The sequence below is a fragment of the Vipera berus genome (genome assembly GCF_964194415.1).
Source record: "Vipera berus genome assembly, chromosome: Z".
Taxonomy (NCBI): Eukaryota; Metazoa; Chordata; class Lepidosauria; order Squamata; family Viperidae; genus Vipera; species Vipera berus.
Genome location: NC_138205.1, coordinates 60,001,159 through 60,016,776, shown reverse-complemented (window position 1 = coordinate 60,016,776; position 15,618 = coordinate 60,001,159). Strand labels below are relative to the sequence as shown.

The following is a 15,618-nucleotide window of genomic DNA, read 5'->3' as shown; positions in this document are numbered from 1 at the left end:
CTAAACAGTGAAATAATTGATAGTAACCATCTGTAAGGTGAATTGGCTCACACAACATAGTAAGGCCAATCAATGTTTTTGCCAATCATGCTTGGATGCATTTAGACAACACCTTCAAGCACAAAAAACACTGTAGAAAATCGGCTTCGAAACCTTTTTAGTCCGGCCCCCTTCTCAGAACTCCGCCTGCCGAACTGGGTGCGTCAGGATTTGTGTCAGAGAAACAGAGGTGGCTGGTTCCTCTTCTCACCGAAGCTCAGACTGAAATCCGGAACTAGTTCTGAGAAGGCCACTTCCTTAACAAGTAGGGGTGGGTGGGATTTTTTTTTTCTTTCTTTCCGCAGCAAGCCTAGTGTCGGCATGGCGTCGACAGGCATGCCCGACCCGAGCTTCTTGTGGGGAGTCTTCCAAAGGTGAGTCGTGCGAAGTTTCTCTTTCCACATTCAGCTCCCTCCTTTTTGCGCCGAGAATTCTTGATCTGAGTCTTCTTTGCCCTTGTTCTTGTCCCGCGTCGTAATTAGAATATTTTCTTGTGTTTGTTTTCAGGGTTGATAAAGACCGTAGCGGTATCATCTCCGACACCGAGCTCCAACAAGCACTTTCAAACGGTAGGGTATCTTTTCTACTTCCTAGAAGTGCTGCTCTGGTGACAAGAACGCCGCTTGCGTTCACACAACTCTGTTATTAATATGTTTGGTTAACCCAGTTTGTTAAGTTCATGTGTTCAAACTTAGTTCATTACTCGATGCTTTAGTGTTTCTGGAGAGCACAGTATCTCCCCCTCTCCCCTGTGATATGTATTGTTGTATAGCAGGAATGTTTTCTTATTGCAGTATGAATAATCGAAAGCCAGAAAAATAAATGTAATTAAATTCAGTGGTAGCAACTGGATCAATTCCTAGAAAAATATCCTTTATGTAATGACACTGGGAAGTTCCTGTTCCAAGCTACCATCCTTTTCCAATTCTAAATCTAAAATTTAGTGTAGCTCATTTATAAATTAATTACACCCTTTTGGTGTATAATAAATTCTGATTAGCATGATCTCAAGCTAAGTTATTTTTCTAGGAAAAAATGGAAGCAAAATTCCATGTTTTTATTACTTCCATTGTGAATTGTATAGAGATTTTTTGAAATAAAGGAGCAAATAGCTAAAGAGGGCAAGTCTGATTATTTTTTAAAGAGGCACCATCAGAAGTTCCAAAGATTAAATAAAGACATCAAAAGAACATTCCATAGGAAAATGGCAATTTCCTTGTTGCTGCTAAGGAAATTTTATGAGCATGTCCAAATAGTCACCAGAAGTCATTCAGCTTCTGGAAGTGTTTACCTATATACTTTAAAAGACATTTTTGCCTGTGGTAGCCTTGAAATGGAGATATGTGTGAAAACTAAGACAATTCAAAATATTTAGTTGAAACAAAGTAAATTGTTAATCACAAAAAAGTGTGAAAGTCCTAGTGATTGATTAATTTTAAAGAACTGTGAAGCAGTTGAGTATAAAGAATTAGACAAACTTGTGAAAGCTTGATTTCAAAGCTGGTGCCACTAAATATAATAACGCTTTACAGGAGTTTTTTTTTAATTTGTTTTAACAGCTGAAGGATTTTGCTATGATATTCTTTGATAATTCAATTAAATATTTATTATAAAAACACCTGAATATTGTTTTCCAGTTATATATAACAAATAATGCAAAAACATTGTAAGGTTTTACACTTAGCCTCACAATTACCCCAGTATTACTCAGGAATTTAAAAGAGCCAAAACAAACTCCTGAGCTGAGGTTTCAGCAAGCAAAGAACTTTTATTTTGAGCAAAATAGAGTTGGGTGGCCACATCTCTCTTCATGGCTGGTACAGAGATGAAGGCAACAACCAGGAAAGATGTCTTCCACCTTTTATACATTATACCTTTTATACATTCAAAGAGATCTGGTCTTGGTACAAGGAACGATATATATATATATATATGTATATATGTATATATATATATACATTATATATATATGTTAAATGCTTGTTAACTATTTAGATTACCTTGCTAGGCCCCAAACATGGGACAAATCTTTATTTCCTGTTTCGGCCTCACCGAAGGCCATCGACAGGCAGTAGTCACAACAGTGACAGCTCATATTTGTGTAAATTTTAGATTGCTAACAAAGAATTAAAGGGAGACTGATATGCATTTCAAACTTATTTGTTTTCATCAGTCAGCCATACCCTTCTGAGATTCGAACCTATATATCTTGAAGAGGGGAATATAGTCAGAAGGTAAAGGTTTCAAAATCATTGCTTTAGCTGGTTTATCGTTATAGATAGGAGTGGCAGCAAACGTTGGTCTGCATAGAGTGGATCTAACAATTCTCTAAATAAATGGGATAAGGCATGATAAACACAACAACCCTCCTAAGGCCAAGACCACAATGAACAATATCCTTTTCCAGTTATCAAATATACCTGAAAACCATCCTCCAATATCCAGTGTGCCTGTCCATATCTGGACAGGGACATGAGCCAACTTTCGCATTCTGTCAGTGACTTATTTGACATATTCCTTATATGTAATGTTGGGCTGAGGTTTAATAATACAATTTAGGGCCACAATGACGAAATAGGACTCATTTGGTAGGAAAGTCCTTTTCTTTCCAAGTCAAATGAAAATAAGAAGTGTTGTTCTCTCAAGCTTCACATTTAAAAATGAAACAATTCTTTTGGGCCAGATCAATAAAAAAGTGTCTTTGATACCAAGGGAATCTCAAATGCGGTTTCCAGTTCAGGAAGATTAACTTGAATCCTTATTTGTATCTGGTTCAATTGATAGCAAATTCAAATGATGCTGAAAAATCCATTGGTCTGGTTATCTTGAAGCACACTGGGTTGCAGGAATCCTTTGATTATGTCAGGTTGGGTAGGATGTGCAAACATATTTGGCATTTAATTATTAGGCCTGTCTCCACACTTAGTCCATTTAGCTTGATTATAGTCAATAGCTTTACATGCAGGGCTTTTTTTTCTCATAGAACTCTCAGAATGGCGTTCCGGCACCTTTTTTTTTTTGCAAAAAAGAAAAGCTCCCTCTGAAAGCCTATTGCAGGGCTAGGCAATCTTGGCCCTTTTTTATGACTCGTGGACTTCAACTCCCAGAAATCCTGAGCCAGCCATGCTGAGGGGAAAGGGAGAGGTTTCCAAGCTGAGCCATGCTTGCTCAGGAATTCTGGGAGTTGAAGTCCTTGAGTCATAAAAGAGCCTGCACTAGAGGAGGACATTAAAATTATTTACAGGGTTACCTCTTTAGGAACTAAACTTTTAGAATCTAAAACAGCTAATTAAAAAGCCAACAGGAAAGAACCTCACATTTTTCATCTGCTTCTGTCTTTTGGAACCTAAAATTAGATAACAAAATAATCTATTTCCTATGTTAACATCTCTGCAATGAAATCAATAAAGGTAACAGGAAAGAAATGAGAAACATTTTTCTCAATGTAATATGTCTATTTTAGCTGATGTATCTTTTTGTACATACTCTTGAAAACTATTTTGAATCTAACCATTTATTACAACTAAACCACTTTAAATTAAACAATTCTTAAGAATGAAATATTCTTAATTCAGACTTTACTTTTACTGTTTGGACTGTTGTGTCTTTTGAAAAATAGATTATTTAGAATCTAGTTATGTTGCACTTCAGTCTTTAAATAATTAACCTAGTATATACATAACAATATATGATGTTTTCCATGGTGAGCTTAACATCAATAACAACATTTATTAAAAAGGCTAAAATAATTTCTGGTGGTATTATCTGTACATTAAAATTTTGTTTAGTCACAATATTTCACTTTTCATATTCTGGATAAGCAGTGGTCATGTATTCTAGCAAAAGATGTTACATATGCGCATAAGCGTAGTCAGTAGCATATGCCTTTTTAAAAATATCAAACATGCAAAGAAACAAAAATACCATATATACTTGAGTATAAGCCGAATTTTTCAGTCCACTTTTTGGGCTGAAAAATTCCACTTCGGCTTATACTCCAGTCAACAAAAAAACTTACCGAGGACTTGTGCGCGGCCGAGGCTTTGGTGATTCCGGGATCGCGCGCACCTCTCCCAAGCCACCGCCGTCCGAGACCTGCCGAAGTTTGGGGAGGTTTGGGGAGGTGCGCGCGCACCTCCCCAAACCTCCCCAAACGTCGGCAGGTCTCCGTTCCTCCGCGCCCTGCCTGCCTGCTTCTTTCCGCTCCCCAAACGTCGGCAGGAGGAACGGAGACCTGGGGAGGTTTGGGGAGGCGCCCAAACCTCCCCAAACGTCGGCAGGTCTGCGCGGAGGAACGGAGACCTGGGGAGGTTTGGGGAGGCGCCCAAACCTCCCCAAACGTTGGCAGGAGGAACGGAGACCTGCCGACGTTTGGGGAGGTTTGGGGAGGCGCCCAAACCTCCCCAAATGTCGGCAGGTCTGCGCGGAGGAACGGAGACCTGGGGAGGTTTGGGGAGGCGCCCAAACCTCCCCAAACGTCGGCAGGTCTGCGCGGAGGAACGGAGACCTGGGGAGGTGCCCAAACCTCCCCAAACGTCGGCAGGAGGAACGGAGACCTGCCGACGTTTGGGGAGGTTTGGGGAGGCGCCCAAACCTCCCCAAACGTCGGCAGGTCTGCGCGGAGGAACGGAGACCTGGGGAGGTTTGGGGAGGCGCCCAAACCTCCCCAAACGTCGGCAGGAGGAACGGAGACCTGGGGAGGTTTGGGGAGGCGCCCAAACCTACCCAACCGTCGGCAGGAGGAACGGAGACCTGGGGAGGTTTGGGGAGGTGCCCAAACCTCCCCAAACGTCGGCAGGAGGAACGGAGACCTGGGGAGGTTTGGGGAGGCGCCCAAACCTCCCCAAACGTCGGCAGGTCTGCGCGGAGGAACGGAGACCTGGGGAGGTTTGGGGAGGCGCCCAAACCTCCCCAAACGTCGGCAGGTCTGCGCGGAGGAACGGAGACCTGGGGAGGTTTGGGGAGGCGCCCAAACCTCCCCAAACGTCGGCAGGAGGAACGGAGACCTGCCGACGTTTGGGGAGGTTTGGGGAGGCGCCCAAACCTCCCCAAACGTCGGCAGGTCTGCGCGGAGGAACGGAGACCTGCCGACGTTTGGGGAGGCGCCCAAACCTCCCCAAACGTCGGCAGGTCTGCGCGGAGGAACGGAGACCTGCCGACATTTGGGGAGGTTTGGGGAGGTGCGCGCGCACCTCCCCAAACCTCCCCAAACTTCGGCAGGTCTCTGGACGGCGGCGGCTTGGGAGAGGTGCGCGCGATCCTGGAAGCACCGAAGCCTCGGCCGCGCGCAAGTCCTCGGTAAGCTCCGGGCGGTCACTTGCTTCGCGTCTCCTGAGGGAAGGGGGGGGCGACTGGAGCGGGCGTGTTTCCTCGCCTGCTGGGCGCCGTGATTTGCCCGGGGAACGCGCGGGCCCCGAATGGCAGCGTGGAGCGAGGAAGCGGACAGCCAGGGCTTCCCCGAGAGCCGCGGCCACACAGGGTATTCCTGTGTATTCAGGCTTGCAAAATGGCGGATCGAGCCTCTGCTGGCGGCAGAGGCTTGCAGAGCGCGGATCCAGCCTCCGCCGGTGGCGGAGGCTTGCAGAACGGCGGATCGGCTTATACTCGAGTCAACAACTTTTCCCAGTTTTGGGGGGTGAAATTGGGGGTCTCGGCTTATACTCGAGTCGGCTTATACTCAAGTATATACGGTAAGTCCAAAATATCTGTATTACATCCAGAAATGCCAACTTTACAACTGATATTTCTCATCCATAACTATGGCACCCCTAAGGATACCTGCATACATGCAAATGCTTCTCTGGGATCAGTAACACAGCAGGGATTGCTTTTTCCTTCCAGTAACAGATTGCTGGGAAATACCAAACATGGCCTTAAGAATTCCAATGTTTGTTACAAATTTTTCTGGATGTGGTTGGAAAGAGGCCTAGAAATGCCAACACAAATACATCGCACTTGCTGAATGTGCACTCACAACTAATTACAATCTTCAATTATATGTGATATATCCAGGGCTTTTTTCCCCCATAGAATGCTCAGAACGGCGTTTCGGCACCTTTTTTTTGCGCGCACACACACACACAGCTGAAGGAAACTGTTCCAGAGAGCCAAATTCTCCTCAGGCAGCCAGGTTGCAGAGCAGCAGAATGCATCGCAGCGACAGGCCTTCAGATGGCTCAAATCGAAGGAAATGCAATCCATACAGGCTAATTTAAAAGTGGGAGGGTAAGAAGGGCCGAGTGTGAACAGGTTGCTTAGCAACCTGCTTAAACAGTCTCTGTAACTTTCAGCTCCTGGTGCCTTGCCTTTTTTAAGCTGGAAAAAAAGCTAAAAAGAAGGCAATAGAGTGCTATCAAGGAAAATGTATAGATATAGCCAGCAGATGTTTAGGGAACCTTTATTTTTCATACACTGTTCAAATTTTGTTTTAATGCCATGGTGATACAAAATCAAATGCAGTCAGTCTTTTTTTTAATCCCAAAGCATCTGTTTGTTAAATATAGTATAACAAAGTTTTGGATGATGGAATTATTTTTTAATCTAAGGATAACTAATGATAACAGCTCTTAAATCTGTTATTTTGTTTTATTTTTGCACAAAAAATTGTATAATTTGCATTTGCATTCATTTACAAATAGAATATGTTGTTAAAATGTATTGGTGTTGAAATAATTAGTGCACACTAATGCTTATTGCATTTGGTAATTGTAGTAAAAAAGAATCTCATTGTCAAACAGTATAATTCATTTAATTTGAAATCAAGTGAAAAATTGATTTAAATTATTTTATTAAAACAAATTAATGGCAATTCTTTTATAAGAAGTTGCCTCAAACAAAATGTGTTTGACATGCTTGCTCTAGATAGTTGAATGCTCCAAAATAAATTCTAGACCAAGTCTGTACATGCAGCCTACCAAGCACCCTTAGACAGAGCACAGTCTTTTTTTAAAAAAGTAATAAAATCACCACCACTGCCCTGAAAGTCATGTTGCCTAGTGCCTCCATGGCCTACCATGACCATGAGCTCCAACACTGTAGATGCTCCTCTAGTCACCAAATCATTGATTAGCTCACCAGCATTCCTTTGCAGACCACAAAGATTTTTAATTTATCAGTGTGGGCCTTTCCCTTCTACAAGTTGCACAGATCTCTTCTAGATTTTCCTCTTGCCCTTCCGAGTTAACTCCTTGGTCTGTCATTGAGCAAAAATTGACTTTGTAGGGAAGCATATTATCATTTGATGTATATTTAACATATGTTCTACCTTTATTTACCAATTACCGTATATACTTGAGTATAAGCCGAATTTTTCAGCCCACTTTTTGGGCTGAAAAAAATCCACTTCGGCTTATACTCCAGTGAACAAAAAAAAAAGAACTGTCCCTTCGTTCGGAACAGGCTGCTGAGAGAAGGGAGGGCTGGGCTCCCCACGGCTGCCTCAGCAGTTGGCGCGGCCGCGGGTCCGGCGTTCGCCCGCCGAACAGCTGATGGGCGCGGGCGTGGCCGGGCTGTCCCCAGAGCCGGGCGGGTTCCACCGGCGTTCGGCGTTCGGCCGCCGAACAGCTGATGGGCGCGGGTGTGGCCGGGCTGTCTCCGGAGCCGGGCGGGTTCCACCGGCTGGGCTCCCCACGGCTGCCTCAGCAGTTGGCGCGGCCGCGGGTCCGGCGTTCGCCCGCCGAACAGCTGATGGGCGCGGGCGTGGCCGGGCTGTCTCCGGAGCCGGGCGGGTTCCACCGGCTGGGCTCCCCACGGCTGCCTCAGCAGTTGGCGCGGCCGCGGGTCCGGCGTTTGCCCGCCGAACAGCTGATGGGCGCGGGCGTGGCCGGGCTGTCTCCAGAGCCGGGCAGGTTCCACCGGCTGGGCTCCCCACGGCTGCCTCAGCAGTTGGCGCGGCCGCGGGTCCGGTGTTCGCCCGCCGAACAGCTGATGGGCGCGGGCGTGGCCGGGCTGTCCCCAGAGCCGGGCGGGTTCCACCGGTGTTCGGCGTTCGCCCGCCGAACAGCTGATGGGCGTGGGCGTGGCCGGGCTGTCTCCGGAGCCGGGCGGGTTCCACCGGCTGGGCTCCCCACGGCTGCCTCAGCAGTTGGCGCGGCCGCGGGTCCGGCGTTCGCCCGCCGAACAGCTGATGGGCGCGGGCGTGGCCGGGCTGTCCCCAGAGCCGGGCGGGTTCCACCGGCGTTCGGCGTTCGCCCGCCGAACAGCTGATGGGCGCGGGCGTGGCCGGGCTGTCTCCGGAGCCGGGCGGGTTCCACTGGCTGGGCTCCCCACGGCTGCCTCAGCAGTTGGCGCGGCCGCGGGTCCGGCGTTCGCCCGCCGAACAGCTGATGGGCGCGGGCGTGGCCGGGCTGTCTCCAGAGCCGGGCGGGTTCCACCGGCTGGGCTCCCCACGGCTGCCTCAGCAGTTGGCGCGGCCGCGGGTCCGGCGTTTGCCCGCCGAACAGCTGATGGGCGCGGGCGTGGCCGGGCTGTCTCCAGAGCCGGGCAGGTTCCACCGGCTGGGCTCCCCACGGCTGCCTCAGCAGTTGGCGCGGCCGTGGGTCCGGTGTTCGCCCGCCGAACAGCTGATGGGCGCGGGCGTGGCTGGGCTGTCCCCAGAGCCGGGCGGGTTCCACCGGTGTTCGGCGTTCGCCCGCCGAACAGCTGATGGGCGTGGGCGTGGCCGGGCTGTCTCCGGAGCCGGGCGGGTTCCACCGGCTGGGCTCCCCACGGCTGCCTCAGCAGTTGGCGCGGCCGCGGGTCCGCCGTTCGCCCGCTGAACAGCTGATGGGCGCGGGCGTGGCCGGGCTGTCCCCAGAGCCGGGCGGGTTCCACCGGCGTTCGGCGTTCGCCCGCCGAACAGCTGATGGGCGCGGGCGTGGCCGGGCTGTCTCCGGAGCCGGGCAGGTTCCACCGGCTGGGCTCCCCACGGCTGCCTCAGCAGTTGCCGCGGCCGCAGGTCCAGCGTTCGCCCGCCGAACAGCTGATGGGCGCGGGCGCAGCTGGGCCTTCTCTGATGCTGGGTAGCTGCCACCGGTCGTGCTCCCCCGATCCCCACTGTGTTGTCGAGCCCGTAGGGCTTGACACCTGGCAGCACATCCCGCAGGGAAGGTCTGCTAGGGAGGCGGCAGTCAAGCGTTGTTTTCCTCCTCGTGCGCGTGTGTGTGTGTGTGTGAGACCTGCGGGAACGGCTGGTAGAGGTGGCGGCAGTCCGGCGTTTCCCCCCCTCATGCATGCGTGCGTGTGTCAGACCCGCGGGAATGGCTGGTAAGGAAGCGGCGTCCTCCCCCCTCCTGTGTGTCGGGCCCACGGGGCTTGACACACAGAGAAACGCAAATGCCGGACTGCCGCCACCTTTACTAGCCATTCCTGCGGGTCTGACACACACACACACACACACACACACACACACACACACGCACGAGGGGGAGAAACAACGCTGGACTTCCGCCACCTCTGCCAGCCCTGCAAGCCTCTGCCGCTTCTCCAACGTGGAGATTTCCAGAGGTATTGGACATCCAAGGAGACGCAGACTGCAGGGCAAGTCGGCCGAGTGCCTTGGCGACATTCCGGCAAGGCAAAAGGCACAAAGGGGGCAGGGGTCCCTCAGGCCGGCTGGGGAGGGGGAAAGCGCGTGCTCTCGGCTGGCTTAACCCAGTTCCATTTTGCAAGGCAAAAAGGAGCCGGGAGAGGGAAGCAGGGAGGAGCTCTCCGCCCACCCTCTCTCCCGCCTTTCATTCCCCGCGTTGAACAGCGCGAGTACACACGCTACGAGACGCATCCCTCCCTCCGGCCAGCTTGTTCTGCTCTTGCTCCGTCCGTACAAAACAACTGTTATCCAGCTTTATTTACTCCTGCCCGAGCCAGCAGGGCTTACGTTCTCCTCTTCTCCCCCTCCCCCTCACTGGAGCGCTGCCTGCCGCCTTTATTCTCCCCCCCGCCCCCTCCGCAGAACAAAGGAATGCGAGGCGCCGAGGCAGCGCCCTCCAGCCAGCCCCTTCCAGCGCGCGCGCTTCTCGCCCAGTCATAACAACCAACGCCTTAAGGACTGCTGCGAGTCCTCCGGCTCCCTTCTCCGGTCGCCGCGGCCGCCGTCGCCCTCCGCCCCGGCAGAGGCTTGCAGGGCTGGCAGAGGTGGCGGCAGTCCAGTGTTGTTTCTCCCCCTCGTGCGCCCATCAGCTGTTTGGTGGGCCAACGCCGGTGGAACCCGCCCGGCTCCGGGGACAGCCCGGCCATGCCCGCGCCCATCAGCTGTTCGGCGGGCGAACGCCGAACGCCGGTGGAACCCGCCCGGCTCTGGGGACAGCCCGGCCACGCCCACGCCCATCAGCTGTTCGGCGGGCGAACGGTGAACGCCGGTGGAACCCGCCCGGCTCTGGGGACAGCTCGGCCACGCCCGCGCCCATCAGCTGTTCGGCGGGCGAACGTTGGACCCGCGGCCGCGCCAACTGCTGAGGCAGCCGTGGGGAGCCCAGCCGGTGGAACCCGCCCGGCTCCGGAGACAGCCCGGCCACGCCCGCACCCATCAGCTGTTCGGCGGGCGAACGCCGAACGCCGGTGGAACCCGCCCGGCTCTGGGGACAGCCCGGCCACGCCCGCGCCCATCAGCTGTTCGGCGGGCGAACGCCGAACGCCGGTGGAACCCGCCCGGCTCTGGGGATAGCCCGGCCACGCCCGCGCCCATCAGCTGTTCGGTGGGCGAACGCCGGACCCGCGGCCGCGCCAACTGCTGAGGCAGCTGTGGGGAGCCCAGCCGGTGGAACCCGCCCGGCTCCGGAGACAGCCCGGCCACGCCCGCGCCCATCAGCTGTTCGGCGGGCGAACGCCGGACCCGCGGCCGCGCCAACTGCTGAGGCAGCCGTGGGGAGCCCAGCCGGTAGAACCCGCCCGGCTCCGGAGACAGCCCGGCCACGCCCGCGCCCATCAGCTGTTCGGCGGGCAAACGCCAGACCCGCGGCCGCGCCAACTGCTGAGGCAGCCGTGGGGAGCCCAGCCGTTGGAACCCGCCCGGCTCCGGAGACAGCCCGGCCACGCCTGCGCCCATCAGCTGTTTGGCGGGCGAACGCCGAACGCCGGTGGAACCCGCCCGGCTCTGGGGATAGCCCGGCCACGCCCGCGCCCATCAGCTGTTCGGTGGGCGAACGCCGGACCCGCGGCCGCGCCAACTGCTGAGGCAGCCGTGGGGAGCCCAGCCGGTGGAACCCGCCCGGCTCCGGAGACAGCCCGGCCACGCCCGCGCCCATCAGCTGTTCGGCGGGCGAACGCCGGACCCGCGGCCGCACCCACGGTCGGGGGGGCGAACGGGGGCGGCCATGAACGGCCACAGAGCACACGTGCCGGCAGGGATGGCTGGGAGAAGGCTGGAGACGGCTGCCGGTGGTCACGCAGCTCCATCAGCTGGGAGGCGGCAAGAAACAGCCGCCGGCGGAGTCAACGAGCAGCTCGTCGTGGCACAGAATATAGATATGTTGCTAAGAAGGGGCCAAGCTTATACTCGGCTTATACTCGAGTCAATAACTTTTTCCAGTTTTGGGGGGTAAAATTAGGGGTCTCGGCTTATACTCGAGTCGGCTTATACTCAAGTATATACGGTATATAATATTTGTATGCAATCCACATGTTGAGGTTTGGGCAACTTACAGTATTTTTTAAATCATAAGATTAAAACATAAAAGCAGGGCTTTTTTTCTCATAGAACGCTCAGAATGGCGTTCCAGCACCCTTTTTTGCACACACAAAAAAAGCTTTTGCACAAGCTATGCTACTCTATTGGCTTTCAAAAGCCTATTGGCTTTCAAAAGCCAATAGGAATTGCTGCTGAGCATACCAAAAGACCTGGCTGGCAAACGTTGCACCAGCAAGTTGTCTGCAGCGAAGGTGAGTAGGCAGGAACTTTGCATCCCTCCCTGCTGCCCAACTAAACCATTTCAACTAGGTAAGTAAGAGAGGACAAGGAGTGGGAGGTGGGTTCTGCGGAGTCTATGTGCACTCCTTCCTTGTGCTCACCCGCATCAGCCAGGCTGGTGGCCTACCTGGTGCTGGACCTGTGCCACCGTCGCCTCGCCCTGCGTGCCTATGTGGCCGCCCTGCATTGCCTGGTCCGCCCTGCCTCCGCCACCCGCCACATGCAGCTCTGCCATATAGAGCGGGCCCCGCTGCTCCCACAGCACCAGCCGCACCAGTTCCGGCCCCAGGGGGCAGCCCGCTACCAACACTCCTCGTACCTGTGACCACAGCAGCGCCCCCTCCCCACCTCCTGCGCTGACCAAGATGAGAGTTCTGGCACCTTTTTTTTAGAAAAAAAGCACTGTTTACATGCATCAAAAAAAATTCTGGCACCTGTTCATAAGTCTCGTGTTATTCTTCCCCAAAAGGTAATGTTTGTATGTTCCTCCATATGTCCAGATTTAAAATTGTTGGTAAAGCTGCACTGTATTGACAGGAGCATAACAAGTGACCCTGTTGCCTCTTTGCAAGTGGAATACATAGTCTTGCTATAAACATAACTCCCTTTTGTTCCTTGAGTATTGGGCCCATGGTCCTTCCTTCTACCAAAGAAGGTATGAGGGAAACAACAGTAGCAGAAGAAAAATATTGCAATACATAGTCCAGGTTCCAGGAACATGATTTTCAGGAACATCCATTGATGTTTTTCTCATACTTAGAGGGAAACACTTCAACAGGCGAGGCAAATTGAAATTTTATTTGCAGGCCTATCTTTTTGTTAGTGTTTGTGATTGCATGTTGGGCATATGTTTATTGTTTGAATTATTTGTGTAGAACTATGTTAGAACCATAGAAAAGGTAATTTAAACTGGCTTGCCCAACCCCCTATTCAGTACTGAATGCAAATTGGAGCATCTGATCAGAGAGCTCTGTAATCTTCTCTTGAACACATAAAATAAAGTGAGTTCACCATCTTTCTGAGTAAAAGCTTCCATTGTCAAACTATGTTTAGTTAAACATGTTTAGCATTATTAAGAGAGAATATAAACACTAATACTTTTCTTAAAGAAATAACTTTGTAAGGATTTTGCTAAGGCATCTGTTGAGCAAGAAATAAATAGGATATTAATGAAAAACATTAACTTGAAATTGTGATGTTTCCCTTTGCATAGTACTATACTATTGTTTCTTGGGGGTTAAGAATGAATCAATTCCATAGTTGGGCATTCTGTGAAAATTTTAGGAAAAGATAGATTCCATCTTTGATAAATGTTCATTGGAAACTATACTTATAATGATGTTGATTTCTACTCCATCTCTATAATAAAATACTGATGCATCTATATCTTAGAGTTATAGATATAGATCAACATCAGTATCTATAATTTAGAGGTTATAGACTAGAGCAACAGTTAAACCATATTACAAAAAACTACAGGGATATGAGCTGTCAAATGGAATGGCTGTGTTGAGACACCACTCCAAATAAGCGTGCCGATCTCACAGCTTTTTCTCCGTTCCCGGTGGGTTTTTTTTAAAAAAAGCCCCAGATCTCTTGGAGGGAGATTAGAAGCAGAGGCGCCCAGCTGAGCAGCTCAGGACGGCAGTTCGAGCTGCAGAAAGCAGGAAAGCCTACAAGAGAGCCGGGTGAAGGAGACGGCCCATTATGGTGGCCGTGAAGAAATGACAGCTGTCAAAAATAGCGGTGAGCCAGCAGGACAGCGATTCATCTAACTTGGCAGAAGAAACACTCAGCGAACTCTTCTAAGTGTTCCGGATGGTGAAATCTTTCCGGAGAATTTCACAGAAGAGAAGAGAAGAGGCCCCAGAGTGAAAGGGGAATTCATCTCCCCTGTCAGATAATGGCGAGAAAGAGATGGGGGAAAAAGATATCTGACCTTAAAGCAACAGGCTCACAGACTGTAAGGACTGGAGATCAAGGGTGGCTTCTCTTTCTGGTTCTTGCAGTAAAGCCAAGAAGGAGTTTAACAAAAAACAAAATAAACTTGAAGAGTGACAGTGCGTACTGAGCTGAGAGAGCAGACATCTTGAAGAAAAACTAATGACCAATTAGCATCAAAGGAGGGAAGAGTGATACTCATAGTTTAGAAGTGAACTATTTGTTTCAAAAAGTTTATAAAACAAAAGGGATAAATGGTAATTGTTTTGAGAATTTAGACAAATAAGAATTAATTGAATATAACCTATGGTATGATTCATTTGGAGGAGACTAATTAGGAACAAAAAGTTGAATGTTTAAGGAGGGAGAGAAAATCTATTTGTCCCCTTGTATATAATAATATTCATAACTGAACGGACTGTGAAATCTGGTTTTTATTGTTAAAGAATTGAATAATATTGGTTATATTATAGTTACATGTTTCTATATAGAAAAGTTAGGACTGTTTGGAATATAGATATTTGAAATTGATTAATAATGATTATTATGTTTTAGTGTAATAGGTGTAATAGGTTCGATATTGTGTTAGCAACAAAATCTAGCATTGTTTTGTTTTTTTTATTAAAAAGTTTTACAAAAAGTTTTACAATATATCCCCAAATCCCCCCCACCCCAAACCCGCCCACTCCCCCCCCACTTCCCAGAGCTAAATACAGGATTATAGTTATAATAATCATATTCTAAATAAAAATTATGCAAATATACAATTAACCAAATTCATAATGTGCTTTAACTCCCCTTTAACATAACTACAATCAAAGTACCAATAACAATATCCCACTAAGATCTACTCGTAAGCTAAATGGAACTTATTAGTTCCATATTTGTTCTGAATATAATCTATCCATCTCCTCCAAACTGAAATATATCTTTCCTGCGAATGATCTTTCAAATAAGCAGAAATCTTAGACATCTCTGCAAGATTCGAAACTTTAAACAGCCATTCTTCTATAGTAGGCAAACTATCCTTCTTCCAATATTGTCCCACCAGTAACCCTGCTGCTGTTATCATATTCAACATCAAATTAGTTTCTTTTAACATCACAATCTACAACAATACCCAATAAAAACAATTGCGGAGAAAACTTTATCTTTCTCTTAAAAATCTTTTGAATGTTCCACCAAATTTTGGTCCAAAAAGCTTTTATATTTCTACAAGTCCACCACATGTGAAAATAGGTAGCTTCTAAACTACCACATCTCCAACATTTAGGCTGTAAATTAGGATACATATTAGACAACTTCTTGGGATCCCAAGTGTCCAACGAAATTGGTTCCTGAATATTTTGTGCCCACTTTATCATACAGTCTTTTACCAATTCCGTTTCCGAATCCAATTCAATTAAAGCATTATATATCCTCTTTATATGTGCACAATTTAAATCTCTAATTTGTTTTACTAAATTTTGATCTATAATTGTGATGCCAACCTTTTGATCTGACTTCCACCTAGCTTTCAATTGAGTATATTGAAACCAAGAGTAACATGTTTTCTTGTCTTAACTCATCTAATGATTTAAGTTGCCAATCATTCCCTTGCAATCTAAGTAATTCCTTATAAGAAACCATATCCAAACTCACTCCCATAGATACGCCCTCTATCGCGTGTCCAGGAATTCCCCAAATCGGTAATTTATAATTTAACTTATAATAATACTTTTTCCAGACACGCAATAAAGCGCTTCTAAGAATATGGG

The 15,618-nt window shown here is 49.2% G+C and overlaps 1 protein-coding gene across 3 annotated transcripts in view; it reads left to right on the top strand.

Moving 5' to 3' along the window:
• The first annotated feature begins 224 nt into the window (after nt 1-224).
• PDCD6 (programmed cell death 6) overlaps nt 225-15,618 on the top strand; it is a 101,618-nt gene continuing 86,224 nt past the window's right edge. For 2 of the 3 annotated variants that reach the window (XM_081345351.1, XM_081345350.1), the window contains exons 1-2: nt 225-413; nt 547-608. In XM_081345351.1, coding sequence (XP_081201477.1) covers nt 361-413; nt 547-608 — 115 coding nt within the window. In that variant the 5' untranslated portion in view covers nt 225-360. The remainder of the gene's footprint in view (nt 414-546; nt 609-15,618) is intronic. The other variant, XM_081345352.1, reaches the window with a different exon arrangement.